This window comes from Echiichthys vipera, assembly GCF_963691815.1.
Source record: "Echiichthys vipera genome assembly, chromosome: 4".
Classification (NCBI taxonomy): domain Eukaryota; kingdom Metazoa; phylum Chordata; class Actinopteri; order Perciformes; family Trachinidae; genus Echiichthys; species Echiichthys vipera.
Genome location: NC_139829.1, coordinates 19,778,227 through 19,795,240, shown reverse-complemented (window position 1 = coordinate 19,795,240; position 17,014 = coordinate 19,778,227). Strand labels below are relative to the sequence as shown.

Below are 17,014 nucleotides of genomic sequence, written 5' to 3'. Positions count from 1 at the left end.
ACAATGGAACAGTGAGTTGAAAAAAGACAGAAAGACTCAAAAATCATACAAACAATATAGCATTACATAGAACCATTTCATGTATTTGAAATATCACATTAGCGTTGTGATATTTCACAATAGTGGAACATGTATACTTTGTATCATACTGGCAGTATAATGCAAAGCCCTGTAGCATCTCTACATAGTAGAGTCCCTGCTCACATTTGTCAGATTATGAGTTTTACTTGCTTTTAGTTGGATATGTATTAAAAATAGAATAAAATCAAATATGTGATTTATTTTCTTGGTAAATTATTTAGTAAAGTAACTTTGCTGCTGTGAAAAGCAAGATTTAGATAAGGCTTATTAAAGCACATAAAAGGTATGTGTGTCAATGCAATATACTGTGTAAGTGTCCTGGGTCAGATATTGCTGTTTGTAACCACTTGAGTGCAGAGTTAGTGGCCAACCATAAATCAACTTGTTCTGGCAAGACAGCTTTGCTGTGTTTGCTGATGCCTAGCCACCCACACCCATCACATCCCACTGCACTGATTTGGCAGTCTATTTGAAGGCCTTTACACTCACATTTCTAAACTGACGTGCTGTGCCACTGACATGGCTGGTGGTTGAGCCCCATTAACCCCATTCTCTCCACCCACTTTGGTTTTGCTCAGTTTTTTTCATGCACCATGGATGCATGTTTTACATAATGTTAATACATATTGAATATCTAAAGCAAAAAGTATCAGCAAGAGTAGACCCATACGGCTAAGCCACATTGCATGGCTATCTCCATTTGCACATTTGCAGAAGCTAATAATCTGAGTGATTGTTGACAAAGCTGGTGATGCTTATGTGTGGTGTTTTGGAGTAAAATGCTTTTTTTTCATTATGTCTCTGTGATCCTCTTGGTCTGAGCAGATTTGTTTCATAATTGATACATGGTCCACAATTAAACTGATTTGCAAGCATTGTCTGTCTTAGGTCTCGTCTCAAAAGTGTTTACTGTTAGTGTGCAGTCTGCTGACATGACTGCTCAGTAAGTCAGTGCAGAGTTTCAAAGCATTGTCAGAATATGGAAAAGATGGTTTTTAAAAAGTATTAAGTTTCAACTCTTTGTACTCTACATGACCATAGCGTCCTTGAGTATTTCCTAATGCAAGGTGTCAGCTCCCTGTACTGTCCACACCTGAGAACGGACAAAGGTAGAAGAAACACAGGATGGAGTGAAAGGTTTACAGATAATAAAAAAAATACAATGTGCACAGCTTAATATAACAACTCAAGGCAAAGTAGGCCTTCTGGACAAACCAGATGGCAGTTCCTGAAAAGGATGGCATCAGAAACTGTATATTTTCATCACAGAAAACATACAGCGTAGTGGATGTATAGAATAAAAGACACAACAGTTTACTATGTGACCTGTGACAACAGCAGGACTAGGTTGTGCATCACACCCCTGAACCCTCCATGTCTTTTTCCTTCTCCACAGGAGCAGACACCTGGCTGCTGCTGCCATCTGCTGGACACCCTGTGGACTCACTCTCAGCTGTTGCAGTGCTGGATGGAGAGCCATCAGTGATGTTGAGCACTTTCATTTTGGCCTGCGTGGGGCTGCCAGGGCGGCTGCCAGGGCGGCTGCCAGAGCGGCTGCGACTGCCGCGACTGTGGCTGTGATGGCTTTGATGGCTGTGATGGCTGTGATGGCTGTGATGGCTGTGATGGCTGTGATGGCTGCGGTGCTTGGCCTTACGTGGACTGGGACTGCGGGATCTTGTCTTCATGAGGACGACGGTGCTGTCATCCTCTGAGCTGAAGTCCGAGCTGTCTGAAGAACTGGCGTCAAGACCTGAAGTGGGAAGTTGGATCTGAAAGATAGATGAAAAAGAGGATAAGAGCAGAATGTAGAGTATGGGGAAAGAGCAGCAAAATGTTGGTAAAGGTAATGAAAAAAAGTGTTAAGATGCAACACCAGTAGTAATAGCGTACACTTGATGTAATGTCTTCCTCTTAGAGCTAACGTATTTGATTCTTTTAACCTCAAGGAAGCAGAGCTAGAGTGCCATGATTACCTGAAATGGCTCGGTTACACCCACAATGGTGCTCATGTTGTTGCTATAGTAACCCAAGATAAAGTCTCCTGAGCCTTTGGGCAACTCCTCCTCAGTAAAGGTTACCTGGAAAACAGTTAGTCAACATCTATTAAATGTGAAAGAAAATGATCTCTGAAGAGAATTCAGCATGCAACCAGATTACCTGATGCTCTTGCCGAGTGAAGTCATTTTCTTCTTGCTTGGCCCACACATATCCAACATAGTCCTTATGGTGCTTGAAGCCCACCTACATGATTAAAGTGGGTAACGCACAGAAATATTTGTTATACGACTTCTGATGATCTGTTGACGTGGATTCTTCAGACACAACGTATTTTTAGGCTAGAAGAGGTAAAAGTGTTTACCTTGTACAGTCCGATCCAGTCCCAGGAGCTGCGAGGGTAGTTGGGCACCAGTGTGAATTTTGCTATGGCATCAGCAATACTATTCCACTCATCCTCCACCATGATTGTGACCAGGGGAACATCCACCCTGTACGGGAACTAAAAAGAACATTTACCACAAACATTTATATAGAGTGTAAAAATACTGTAAAGATAAACTTAAATGATAACAAGGGCTGAGTATCAAACCTCAGTACTGATCAAAATCAGCATCAATTATAATTAAATATAATTAAAAACTCAAGTAAATAAAAGTTGGCCGAAAAACGCATGGTTGTTTTCTTAATCTTGTGTAGGTAATATTTGAGCAGATTCAAATCACAAGTTATATAAAACATACTTTTAGACTATATTTTACTTCAGCAAAGTTCTTGTACAGCAGTTTGCATCAGAACAACATTTTGTTATTGAATTAGAACCAGAACAAGAAAGATTACAAACCTGCAGGGTGAAGATGGAGGAGACTGGTTTGTGATCACTGACGGTGTACTCCATGTGACTTCGGTAGTAGTGTTGTGTCACTTTGGTCCCGCTGGTCAGCCCCGAAATAGAGCTACGCTTCCCTGCGCTGAGATTAATGGCGGCAGTAGCAGTGGCTCTAAGCCGCCACAGGATCCGGTCGGTCCAAGCCGGTTTACGCTTCTTACCACTTGGTTGGAGACAGAATGAGAGAGAGAGGTGGAGCGAGAGAAAACAGTTCAAAATCAGTACATGAAGGAAAGAAGAGCCACTTCGATTTCTCCCCCCGGGCTAGTGAGGACCTTTTCAGAGAAGGGAATAAGTATTGCCAATCTGGGCTCTGTGATATCTGGTGGTTAACTCTGTCATCACGAACCTTGTGTCGTATGTATCGGTTCCAACATCAAACTTGTAGGTGGGGGGAAATTTCAGGGCTCCCTCTTGGAAACCCTCCAACACTGTCTCACTGTCTTTGGCCATATTGAGCTGTAACAATGACAATAAGAAGACATTACTCACTGCGGTTTAGCATTTCTCTACTGCCCTCTAGTGGAATCACTTACACAGTGCAGAGTCCATCAGACAAAAAATAAGACATTTTATCATGTACTTCCTGACTTTTTCACAAGCTGAAATGATAAGTCTTCACAAGAATTCTGATGTTATGTTATATTTTGAAGTGAAAAGCTTTTTTTGGAAACAAACCTAGATAAGATTTAAATGTAAAGACTACTTTTGTTCTTTACAAAATTAAAAACTCGATCAAAGGTTAACCTGATTCTATGAGTACAGAGGAGTTACGTTTCTTTAAAGAGGGACCACATGCAGTGGTGTTGAATTTCAAAGTAGTCTGTCTTTATACACTATATTTACCTGATCCTTTTCCAACAACACTTGAAATTTGTTGTTATCGATGGCGGATTTCACCACTTGCATATCTAGGTCATCAATGCGGAAATTGAGATCTCCGAACCAGAAGACCACACTGTGAAAGAGGAGTCATTTCAAGAAACAAACACACAAGTACTTTTCCAGTGACGATTGAGACACCATTTTCATCATAATACACAACTAAGGCTGGTATTGTTTGTCAAAGATTTATGAGAGTGCAAAGGCCGTGCTGACTTACTCGTGGTCCAGAACCCCGGTGGCAGCCTGGCCCTCAAACTGCTGCTGCTGCAGGATGCTCTCGAAATCTTCCATGCGCTGCTCTGAGTTTTCCATGTGAGCCGGCAGGTGGCAGTTTAGAAAGCAGATGGTGTGCCCGAACGCTGACAAGCGGGCGCTCACACCACCTTTATTCCCCTGTAACACGACAAGCAAAATTGAATCATATTAAAGAAAAGAAAGCTAACACTGTTGAAAGAGGAAGAAAGCTTTTGTATTACTCATTAAAAGTTAATGAATGACTTAAACTATAATCAGTGATGGAAAAGTGGCTAAAGACACTGGTAGGTATGTCAGTGTTTTCCCTGTATTGAGTGGTGCATGTGTCTGCGCCACAGACAAACAGGACGTTTACTCATTAAGGACCACTGAAGAATGTCATCAATATTTAACGCTAACAGTAAGTGCACAGTGGGGGGACAGGAGGAGTCTGCGGGTTTCTTCCCACTCTTCTCCCAACTGCTCTGACCCGCTAAAAGACAAAGAATGTTTCAGTGTAAAAGTATGTGATTGTCTGTTAGTAACATATTGTAGCAAACATCTTTTTTTTTAAAAGACAACTGGTCTTTCTACTTGTAAAACTGTGAGAGTTACAGGCGTGGATAAAAGCAAACAGCCTGCATTCTTTTTTTTTACAAACCGAGCAGTAGAAGTGTCTAGACACTGTGGAAAGTTTGTGTCTCCCAGATCTTTATCAGGGTATCATGCAAGCTTACAGTAAACCTCCCGCAGAGATGTCATCCTATGTACAGCTAAAAATATAAAATTTTGAAATGTGTGAAATATCAGTGTTGATCACAGAATGGGATCAGAAGCTGTCTCACCCAGTAACCCCCGAGGCCAGTGCGGGTCGTCTCAGTCTGGACTCCGCGGAGGAAGGGCAGATGGAAATACTTGGCGAAAACCAGCAGTAACAACCCCTGCATCCGCTGGGAGGTCACCTGAGGGACAGACAGGTGTGACAGACAGACATGAAGCGCAAAATAAGTTGACATGAAGAGTTACAGAGGGAGAGAGTTATGAGGAGGCACTTTGCATCATTCTGAAAAGAGTAACTGTATAAATAGCTTTATCTTTAGCATTCAAATTTAAATATACAAATTCTCTAAGCTGGCTTTGGTGTGTGTCAATTTCTGCTGCTCTGCTTCACTTTCTCTCCCCTTATCTTTCTACCCCATTGCATTTCCATTTCGCCCTGCAGGAGCCAGCAGCCAGGCTCTCCCATTACTTTACATGCAGCGCTACACATTGAGGAGGCCGTAGCTTGTGGTCTACCCGCGCTGTGGCAACAAACCGCTTTGCAGAGGAAACATGACGTATATGCTGTAGGCTTTCCTTTCTCCAAGCCCTCCACCATCATCTCAAAAGCACTTGTTTCTTGTGCTGCTACATAATTATATGCTGATTTTGACATTTGGTAAGCACATGTACTTCTAAGCTGTACAAGAGGGGCAGGAATACGACACGTGCATCGTGGAACAAGACTAGGTAATGACATGCTTTGTCAAGCCCCTCACCCGATATTTATGTCCATCCCTCCCTCTCCCTTTCTCCAGCGGTCCAAACATCCCAACCCCCAACTACATGCTGAAGAAGCATGATCACACCCCGCCTTAAAATGCCCCGTGGCCAGTAATGGAGGCACACATCTCTGCACGTGACATGAGACCCGCTCCCTTATAATACTAACCGGCTATTTGAACAACTATGTTGCGTAATAGATTTTACTGAACCGTAAAGTGGATCGACTTTATATGTGGTTTGTGCGTGGACACAGACAATGAGTGTGTGTATCTGTGTGCTTGAGACATCAGTGAACATTGGGAGAGCTCCTGAAGGCTGCCATGCTACAATTTAGGCCTAGAAGAGAAAAAACATTTAAGCCCAAAGACAAGAGATTGTGAGTGAGTGAGTGAGTGAGTGAGTGAGTGAGTGAGTGAGTGAGAGTGATATTATATTTGACCTTGTATTGCACACACCATTAAAGAACTGAGCTGTAAGTAACAATTTTGAAATCTGGGAATTTGGAAGACGTTTAGTGAATAAAAGCTTACTCACTCCAGTCTTAGTCATTGTTAGCTGGAAGAAGCTTAAAGTTAGATTGATTTATTGATATATGTGCTTATTAACAAGTAAATCTTTAAAACTAAGAATAATCCCTTAACTGGCATTGATCTAATATGTTGGCCCTAATAAGTGCAGAGTCTACCAGACATGTGACTCGAGTCATTTAGTCCAAGTCTCAAGTACGTCCTGTCTCCCGAGTCATTTTTTCTTGGGCAAGTCAAGTTAAGTCACTTACCCGCAGTATCTGGTCTTTATAAAGAGAAAAGACAAGGTATTAGTTCATGTCTAATATTATTCACCAATTTATCCAACCTGTTCAAAATCTATGACAATGAATTATATATATATATATATATATATATATATATATATATATATATATATATATATATATATATGTGTGTGTGTGTGTGTGTATATATATATATATACACACACACACACACACACACACACACATACATACATATATATATATATATATATATATATATATATTTATATATATACATACATACACACACACATACATATATATATATAAAAATAACTTTGTGTGTGTATCATTACTTGGTCAGTCCTCACAGACAACAAGTAACGTTACACACAGACATGCTGAAGATTTAAACTGAAAACATAAAATTATCACAGACAAGCCATTCAAGTCATAATATGTGCGTCTTTAACTCAAGTCCAAGTTGAGTCTTTTTTTTCTGTCAAGTAAAGTTGCAAATCATCAAAAGAGTGACTTGAGTCACTTCAAGTCCAAGTCTCAAGTCAACATCTCTGCTGTCTACAAATCTATAAAAACATGATATAATATGATAACGTTATCTAAATGTTAATCACATATTATAAAATGTACTACAATATTGCAAATGCATGTTTAGCTGCTTGCATGAATCAAATCAGTCACCACATTTTGAGAAAAAATCCATCCAATAAACCACACTGCATAGAAAAAGTCTAACACATTCAACACAAAGTGCCATGTTGCAATTAAAGATCAGAACGGGAAAAAAACTCTTTGCCAATTTGTGAATATAAATTGTATCGCTTACTTTAGATAAATGATAATGAAAATCAGAGAACTATGTGGTCAAAAGACAACCTGACAATGAGCAGAGTATTTCAAAGTGGAAAGAACTATGAGTCTTTTCACCATGTCATGACTAGACAGATTCCTACTGACACCACTATGCATCTCTGCCTCTACTCAAACCTTACTATACAATACTAAACCTGTTCACAGCATTAGTATCCACATGAAGCACACAGAAAGGTCACATGGGAATATTTAATATCAGGTTCAAGCTTACATAGCGGTCCATGATACAGCTGGGGGACAGCATCAGTCTCACTGTCAGAGACTCATCAACACTGACAATGTGATCCAAAAATAAAACAGCATCCTGGGAGACATTTGTCTAGCTCTTTCAGCTCAACGGCTGATTCACACTCTTTGGCTCACCATGCCAACAGAGCCAAGCGTTGTTTCAGATGCACTCAGATGAACACCAACCACAGCTGTTGTAATGTGGTATGAAACATGGAACCAGCACGCAAGACAGTTATTGAGAAAATAAATATTTTGATGATTTCTAAATATATATTTAATTTCCTGGTGGATATCTTACACCAACAGGGCCACGATATGTCCTTTTTTAGTATGCTATATAATACTATAGAGATCAAAACGCTCAATCCACAGATTAATGCACACAGCCTGTATTCAGAAACTGTGCCTTTGACGGAGCCATCTGTGCGGTTGAGACTGTACTCATGACTAATGGGAATGAGCCCAAAATGTCCCCTTTAAGGTTTTATTTGATATACAGTATGGGATACATATTGGAAAGTATTTTCTACATCTGATTCAATAAGTGCATTACATGAAAAAAATTGCATTTCTTAGTAAACTACCTTCCCACAGGAAAAGGGGCAGGTATTCAATCATAACACACAGAAGGGAGACTGAGAGACCGTGAGAGCTTGACTTATGCATTACGAGCTTGGCAGACAGCGGAAGATAGCAGATATGCTGACATTACATGCCTGTTAGAAATTATCACCCCATCTGTTGCTCAGGGAACAAAGATGAGCCGAAACACCAGCGGAGAAGCAGCGATCTCATCAGCCATCATGTAATGCGTATGAATCTAAGCTGTTTAGCATTTTAGTATGAGAGTGTGCATATGTGTTGATAATAAAAGCCATTACTGACCAGCACATAACCAAAGGGGCTGAGTCTCTCCATGCAGACCTCGCTCCACTGGTCTGTGAAGAGGACATCTTTCAGCCTTTTGTTAATCATAGAGTTCACTTCCTGCAGCCTTGAAGAAAAACGACAAAACACACAGGGGTCAACAGCCGACAGAGATGTAAGAGGAGCTGATAAGTGGGAGCTTTGATAATGTAATGGTGGATTAATAAATGGTGAGAGGAGACTTCATTATTGTGGTTTAGAACTGAGCCTGACTGCTCATTAGTTACATTGTTTAGAGTGGATGCACCACAAAACACTCACCCAATAATGTACATGTCTGTGTTTCCATCACCAACATTCAGCCCCAGCAAGGAAGTGATGTCATCAGGTGGCGTGGCCGAACCCACGTTCCAAGTGATGATGTGCAGCCTGTTGGAAAAGGCCGTTATGTAACATCTCTTGTAAACTTTCGTCTCCTACACAGTGTTTTAAACTACACACTCGGAGTGAGAAAGCAGAACCGTTATATAAAAAAAAAATAAGATAGTGTCATTAATTAAATCATTCTGATGCAGAAGAAAGTAGCAGCAGGACAGCAGTAGCTCAGTCCGTTCTGGGGAAACGACTGAAGAAATATTAACATCAAGTTAAAAACAACTTTCCACAAGCTACTGTTTCCATTAGGTTAATCAACACCATTAATTAGGGCAGTAACCAGACAGAACTTGTGCAAAACAAAGGTTGTAAAATGAATTCACACCTTGTATGTTGTTAATTCATGCAATGTCACTTTTCATATTGGGCCACCTGGAAGCGTAGTCGTTAATAATGTCACTTAAAGTGAAATTCCGCATATACACTTATCAAATAAGCCATTTAGACATTTTTTATCGGGTAATAACTATTAACGCAGAAATCCAGTAGCCTTGCCTCTGACCCAGTGTGTGCACTGGGAGAATCCTGAACAGGACAAGCAGTTTACAAAATGGATTAAATGAAATTCTGTAAATCCCAACCTTCCATGTTACACCTGTTGTAAGGATCTATATTTAATGCGGTAATGCATAATGGATAATTAAAAATGTGAATGAACAGTCAGTTCTTCTCTGTTTACGGGCCAAAGGCAGAGGCACGGGACAAAGAACATTTGGGTCCATCAAGTCACAGTTGTTCCACGGCACTTGAGGTTCAGCTCCCTGGACAATTCCAAAAATGTTCTATAAAAAGCAGTGAGCTCACAATGCGTGCAGTGTTATCTTTAAACGTCCACTTACAGCAGACCCTTCCCACAGCCACAGCATGCTGTAGCAGATAAAACTTCATACATGTGCTATACTATACCTTTGCAAGTTTTCTTGTTCATTGAATCAGACTTAAGTCAGTTTTATCAGAAGCTGATTTCTGTGCTTCAACACTTTTGTGAAAAGGTTCCTATTAAGCAACCTAATATATTCCAGATATCCAGTTTACTTCACAGTGATTCACTTCTTACTAAAGCTCTGGTTGGAGACACACCCACGAAAAAGGAGGAACTGGGACACAGACCTTACACAGGCCATTGAAGTGAAAATATGTCACCCTTTTGAGACTTAAAATGGAAACATTTTAGTCCTCAAATGGATGTAATTCAGAAGTAAATTAACTACTTCTCGTGTAGCCTGACAAGACAAGAAATTCTTGACTTGTATAAGATTTATTTGTTTGTTGAGTTTGTGAAAAAGTAGAAGTTAACGCCTCCCGACAAAGAAAAAGTGTTAAATAATTCATCACAATTTGGCTTCATGTTCACTCTAATCAGTTAGCCTTGCAGTGTTGACCGTCAGTGTATATAAATAAATGCCATGTGTGCCAGGCTTATTTTTCTCAGCTGTCTGGGAAAGAGAGACGATGTGAGGACTTGCTGGGACATGAATGTTGGGACACACACACACAGATGAGGGAACTTGCCTGAAGTCTTCCATAGCCAGGGCCTGAGTGTCAGCTGTACCTGCCAGAGAGAGGGCTCTCTGTGCATGAGGGTTCAGGTGAGGAGCCACAGGCCTGCTGGCAGGCGGGTGGGGGACTGAAGCAGCCCTAACCGGGTGGTGGCCTGGTCCTTTGGGACCGGCCTTAGTACTGGGCCTAGTGTGCTCTGCCATGGCCTTGCCTGCTCCAGGACGAGAGGGTTTGGGGCGACTTCCCACAGTGCCATCAGGAGTGCACTCGCCCTGGTTAGCCACCGGAGCGGGTTCAGCTTTGGGCTCAGCTTTAGGTTCAGAGATGTCAACAGAGCCTTCTACCCTGGCGCTCCTCTGGGGCCGTCGAGGCCTGGCAGGAAGTGCAGGCTGGCCGGCAGTGGAATCTGTGGCTGGAGCCGCTGTATCTGAAGCCGAAGCTGGAGTTGTTTCTGCTTCTCGCGTCTGGCTTTGGCTCGGATTATCTTGGTCCATTTCTTAAGATTTCTGTGACAAAGAAAAAAAAAGAAATGTTTCCACTTGTAATATTCATCCAGAACATCTTACACAACTAACCCTTACATATAACAACAGTGTAGCATCAGAAATATATGGAGGGATTCATTTGAGGACCAAGACTAAAGTCTCTGTGGCCATAAAATTATGATACAATGTGATAAAGAAAATCAATTTAAAACAAATAAAGGAGCTAAGAAGGTTTAGAGAAGATTTCTACCACTGAAACACTGGACAGCAGGACATGCTGACAAGTCAATTCAGCTGATGAGTGCAGGACTGTCATGAGATCCTACTGACCCAGCAGGACAACTGAGTGAGTCATTCAAGCTCCCCCAATCGTGACTGTCCAATTACCTGCCTTCCTATGGCCATGAAAACAGATCAATACAGCTGCATGTATTGATAGAAGACTTTTGAGAGACCAAAATACATAAAAACAACAGCTACAAAGAGAGCAGAAGAGACAATGAGAACCGTATTCTCCTACTGTCCTAACCTCTTTGAGCTTTTGGATGGGAGATTTGGAGGACAAAAAGCCTGGACACAGTTTATCATCCTCTCTACTTGTGCCTAAGCCGCCAGTAACCAGGGAGATGCTCAGTCAGTTCATATCAGCTCAGAGCACCTGCCACACACTAACATGAGGAGCTGCTGCAGAGTCCAGAATAGCAAAAGTCAACAGCACGGAATAAACAACAACAACAACAACAACACAAAGAGAGGGAGCTGCAGAGATAGACCAACACAGAGAAGAGGGGAGGACAGAAGTAAAGGAGGACCCATTTATTCAAGTAACAATCCATTCAATAATTGCGTGAATAAATGACTGCTTTTATTGCACAATGGCCATTTAGGCTATTGCATTTAAAAATGTCTGATTTAAATGCAAAACACGGAGCATTTTACATCAGAGACAACTACTTCAATGAATTTATGGGAAATGAATAAATAACTGAGTAGTTATGCTGAGATCCAACAATGCTAAAAGAGATAAAAAGAGATAAAAGAGCACCACTTCTACGCAAAACGTAGTCCATAAATGGTTCATCACCAAAGATGACACAAGGATTTCTCAGATGTCAAACAAAAAAATCCACATACAGCAGATGCTCTTGGACATATCTGGACCTTAAAACAGCTGATTTGAGCACAGAACCGTGGCAGCCCGACCCAGAGCCATCAGTCAGTGATGGTAGCAGTGAAACACGTGAGAGAGGACCAAAACACATCTCAATTTTCTGTGATCGTGAAAGGAGGACAGTCAAATCAGGACAGACATAAACACATTATATTCTCTACATGGCTGAAATTATGGCCTTTACATGAGGGACGTATTTTTCAGTGTCAGTAGAGAGAGAGGGTTATCTTCTGGGGAACAGATAAAACAACAGAGCCTTCTCATAATTATTCACATGACCCGAGGGCTGTCTTCTGTAGTCCACATGCCCAGAAGCATGCTCTCTGTCCACCAATAACCTGGTGCTTGACTGGGCATAATGTATTCCTATGGTCCATGTAAGGCATTTAGTGGGGGGAGTGTGGAGGCAGTTGGCAGGGCACACGTGGGAGTGGGTAGGAGCAAAACGAGCCGAGGGAAGCGGGAGAGCAGAGAGAGATGGCCCATTCAGTGACAACACTGTCTCTTTGCAGAATGTCTCTAAATTGATCCTCTCACACTTCCCTTTGGCACTGTCTATTTTTTCAAGCTTTAATCCCCCTCTCTCTCTCTCTTATCGTCCCATTTCTCTAATCCTTTCCCCCTCCCAACCATCTCCCAGACTCTGTTGTTCTGTCTTACCCACCTTCAATGCATGGGCATTGAATCGCTTCAGCCCGCCAATTTAGTTTTTCCCATTTTGCCACATTATTCCTTTCACACCAAGCTGTGCGCCTACACTATCTTTCTCATATTCCCTCCGTGCTCTGAGGTGACGCTTGTGCTCCTCCAGCGACATTCTCTGTATCGTTTCCCTCAACCAAACCACCTTTAAGTCACTATCAATGACGTCAACATGCAACAGTCCTAGCAGCTGTTGTCAAAACAGCCGGACAATGATTATAATCAGTGGTAATGTGCTCGGGAATATGGGGGGAAAACTGGAGAATGAGAACACGTTCAAACCACGTATGAGAGGAATAGCTGGGAAAAGGGAGGTATAGATGTAGGACATTGTGGAGGTGATAATGAAAGAAGGAAATGTTAAAACGTGATAGAACGGTTAAGATGGAAATAGCCCATTCAGACACTTTTTTCCTGCATGCTTAAATCTACATACTGTGCAGTTAATCTTTCTAACACAAACAAATGTTATTTTGTTGTATGACAGAGCAAGAGCCAGATATTTGCCTTTCCAGGATCAGAGATGACAGACTATACTTTGAATTACACTCACGTTCAAGCAGTAGAGCGGAAGAGTGGAATGATTTGATAATAACAAATGTGTCACAGTGTTTACATGCGACCTCCTGAGGGGGTGATAGCCAGGGAGGATGTAGTGTAACCCAAACAGCAGGCCCCAGCCAGCCTTCTTGGCTCCTCTGATGGGATTATTTGACAACAAAGATTGTTTTGGATGACAGAGTCAGTCAAATGGTCAGGAGTCATATTTCCCGGCTTTCATCTTTAGGGGTTAAAGTAAAGAAAGTCATCTATATCCTCACATAGAATTACCTTTTATCTTAAATCCTCAGCTCTGCGTGGCTGCATTATTCTGACACAGTGATTTTTGATCACATTTTGCCCACCTCTTCGATGTTTAATGTTGAAATTACAGCTAAGCAGAGTGTTGGTGCTCAGGGCCTCCAGGGCCATATGCCCCTGTGACAGGGATACTAATGATGACCCGGACAGAAATGACACCGGCAGCTGCTGCCACATCTGGATCAGTATCACTCCCCTGTATCCAGGAGCCCTAATCTTTCTGATCAGGTCACAGCCAAGGCCTAGGATGTCAAAATGATTCTGCTAACAGTCGAACACTGAAGACGTGCTGACAAGATGGAGTATAATGTCTGCGCTGCAAAATTCTATTGTAAGAAGCAATTTCCGATTCTGTCAATTCAGAATTACAGAAATCAGCCAAATGGAAACATTCATTCTGCTTAAAAGGCTCGGTTGTTATCAGACGCAAAAGCAACATCTGGTTCACCAAATAATTGACATGCATACATTGCACAATATCAACTAATTGGGATAGAATTTTTCATTCAGTCCTGTTAAGGAGTCTGGCAACGCACTCAAATGCAATAACAAAAAGCTCATTAGGGATGATAAAAATAAATCCTCTGTGATTGGACTTGCACGAGAAAGAGGCCCAATGCATGTGCATGAAATTACGCCACTGTCTTACAGAGAAGTTGTCAGTTCATCGACGACATGTTACTTCCAGCCCAGTTACTGCTATTAAAATAAGAAAAAAAAAGCTGCAAAAGTAGCATCAAAGTTCAGTAGCTGCTGCTCAAGTTAGTGAGAAAACCTATCAGACAAGCAGTATATTCACTGCATTTGGACTAAAATTAAATGCAACGTTTGGAATCCAATGTAGCTACAGATTATGAGGCTTGCAGCTAAATCCTCCCTCCCTCAGTGCATCTATCACATTACATCATTGCATGTTACTGCATCCTGAATACTACCAAGCACTGAACTGTGCGGGACCGTGAGGATAAAGGATATATAGTATATACAGCATTTTAGCAGAGCATGATGACACATCTGAGTTATCTGAAACAGCTTCTGATCACATACATACATATGCAGATATTCATGAAATCCGAGATAAGGCTCTTTGACAGGACGTGTTGTGTGATATGTGGTATACTCTGTTATGTAAACACCAGAGCACACCTTCTACACTGCACAGGTGCTGACACTGTTATCTGGCCCATGGTGGATGCATATATTTACATACTGAAACTAAATGACTGATGGCTGACAGAGGACGGTCACAGATACAGTATCTGGCCTAATTACGCTAATGCTTCAAGGACAATTTTTGTCTGGCAGGGGAAAAAGGGGGGAAAAATATATGTGTGTGTACACTGATGTTTGAAAACCTGATTCATCATCTCTGGAATTCTAGTATGATGTCTAGTTATTTTCTATCCTTAATTATCACGGTTTTCACGTTGAAAACAAAAGCTGTGGCATGTTTCCATGACCACAGTATCAGTATCCCTAAGCAGGAGGATCAGCTGTCAAGGATTTATTTACAGGGTGAAACAAAAGTAAACAAAACCTGCGTTGGGGATTTGGTGTTTCTGCTGTGACCACCAAAGACATACAAATAAATGGTTTTCACAAGGTATGGGGAGGAAAATGTATATGGTCAATGTTTTGTTTTTTTTCTTTGTGGTGTGTGCATATATACATACGCAGCAAATTGTAAAGAATGTGTTAAAACAAGATATGACATAAATATGAAGCCATTCATTATAATGATTGTTATTATTATATAGGCTAGTAGTGGAGAATGGGTAGGATTAAATAGGCTTTTGCTTCTTTCTATTCCTTTTCGGACATGTTAATCATTTGCCTTTTATTGTATTCTCAATTGACATGTTCAAAATAAAGCATGAATTCTGTTACAATATAAATGCACCCGTTTTAACACCACACATACAGTAGCCCGTGCTTGCAGCTGATTAGTCATCACCTACCTGTTTGGTTCTTCGGTGTCTCGAGTAAACCGTTTCTGCAGATGTAGCGGTCGGCGAGTCTCGGTGAATGTACAGGAATCACCCACAAGAAGAAGTGAAACGTTAAAAAACACCCTGAACTTTCCTTTCTAGTCGCCTCTCAAATGAAACCATCCGCATCCCAGCGCCTTGCTTCCTCAGCGGGGGAGATGACAGGCAGGCGGGCGGGAGGAGAGCAGGTGGGTTTGAAGCAGATTTTTCTAGGCAGGCTACATCTCACACACACCAACGTCTGCTCCTGCGTTTAAAGACACAGCGGCAACGGCAGCACGCCTGTGCGTCCTGTATGTGCCCTTCAAATTAAAGAACTACGAGAGAGAGAGACAGAGAGAGAGAGAGAGAGAGAGAGAGAAAGGGAGAGGGAGAGAGAGAGGAAAAGAGAAAGAGAGAGAGAGAGAGAGAGAGCTTCCGTTAACGAGCTGCCGCCGATGTTGTGTTTCGGCTGATGATGACGGTTAAGTCCGGCTCCGAAGCGCACAGAACTACAGCAGGTAGACCGGAAATATCGCGGTAATTACAAATCACAAACATGACGTCAGTTTCTCCCTCTCTCTCTTTCTGTTACACGCTCGTGCGCCGACTCGACACTCGTTTCCATGACAACAGCAAACTGACCGTTAGCCACATAATTACCTATTACCTAATTCGACAGTGTGGATTTGGACGGCCGTTCTATGCAGTCAAAGTCTATGATGAAGCACTACTGCCGCCCTGTGGTTGGTACGGAGAAGTGCAGGGCTTAATTACAGAGCACCAGCTGCATGGACTTATAATTTAAATAATAATAATAAACTTTATTTTTACTGTATCTTTCATACATGAAATGCAGCCCAAAATACATCTTCAAATGAATAAGAGCCAGTTGAAAATACAATTAAAAAGAGAGCAAGGGTTAAAAATATATAATAGCATTAAAGTTCAGTTAAAATTGTGTAAGAGTGACCAGGGTTAGTTAAAAGCTAAAGTGAAGAGATACGTTTTAAGCTTACTTCCTGCTGTCTCACGTCTAATATCTTATAATTAAGTAGAAGCACCTGCATCTTTTAACCGGCCCTTTGTAACAATTTGACAACTGAGTGTATTTTTGGGCGGATATAAGATTTGAAACAGTTTGAGAAAGAGCAAGAGTGTCCTGGTGTCAAGCTGATCTGTACAATATAGGCCTTTCTGGCTGCAGTTGACTTGTCAGCAGGAAAAGCCCAGGTGCGTTTAACAGCATTGTCTGCAGGTATTAGTGCACGCTGGCTCCCTGGAATAGCTCCCTGGGACACTTAATGTGCCACGTGTGGTTTTCCTACTATGACAGGTGCAAATGTCTGCTGGTCTAATGTCTTAGCAGAACTTTTTACTGTTAACTTATTGAACTTCCCAGGTCAGAGCCTGACTTCAAGGCATGCTTCGAGCCAAACTTTATTAAAACTACCTTTTTTAAAGAGCTCTTACTATAAAATTGCTCCAGATCTCATCTTTCTACATCCTGTC

The 17,014-nt window shown here is 41.6% G+C and overlaps 1 protein-coding gene across 1 annotated transcript; it reads right to left on the bottom strand.

Annotated features, from left to right (window-relative positions):
• Positions 1 to 839: 839 nt before the first annotated feature.
• Positions 840 to 15,720, bottom strand: inpp5jb (inositol polyphosphate-5-phosphatase Jb). Its single transcript, XM_083912502.1, has 13 exons — positions 15,494 to 15,720; positions 10,329 to 10,822; positions 8,703 to 8,810; positions 8,400 to 8,508; positions 4,933 to 5,049; positions 4,071 to 4,246; positions 3,815 to 3,926; positions 3,318 to 3,427; positions 2,924 to 3,131; positions 2,444 to 2,581; positions 2,242 to 2,325; positions 2,058 to 2,162; positions 840 to 1,853 (listed from the first exon to the last, which is right to left on the bottom strand). The coding sequence occupies exons 2-13, from the start codon at positions 10,808 to 10,810 to the stop codon at positions 1,437 to 1,439; spliced, it is 2,166 nt and encodes a 721-aa protein (XP_083768628.1). The 5' UTR covers positions 10,811 to 10,822; positions 15,494 to 15,720; the 3' UTR covers positions 840 to 1,436.
• Between the last annotated feature and the right edge of the window lie 1,294 nt (positions 15,721 to 17,014).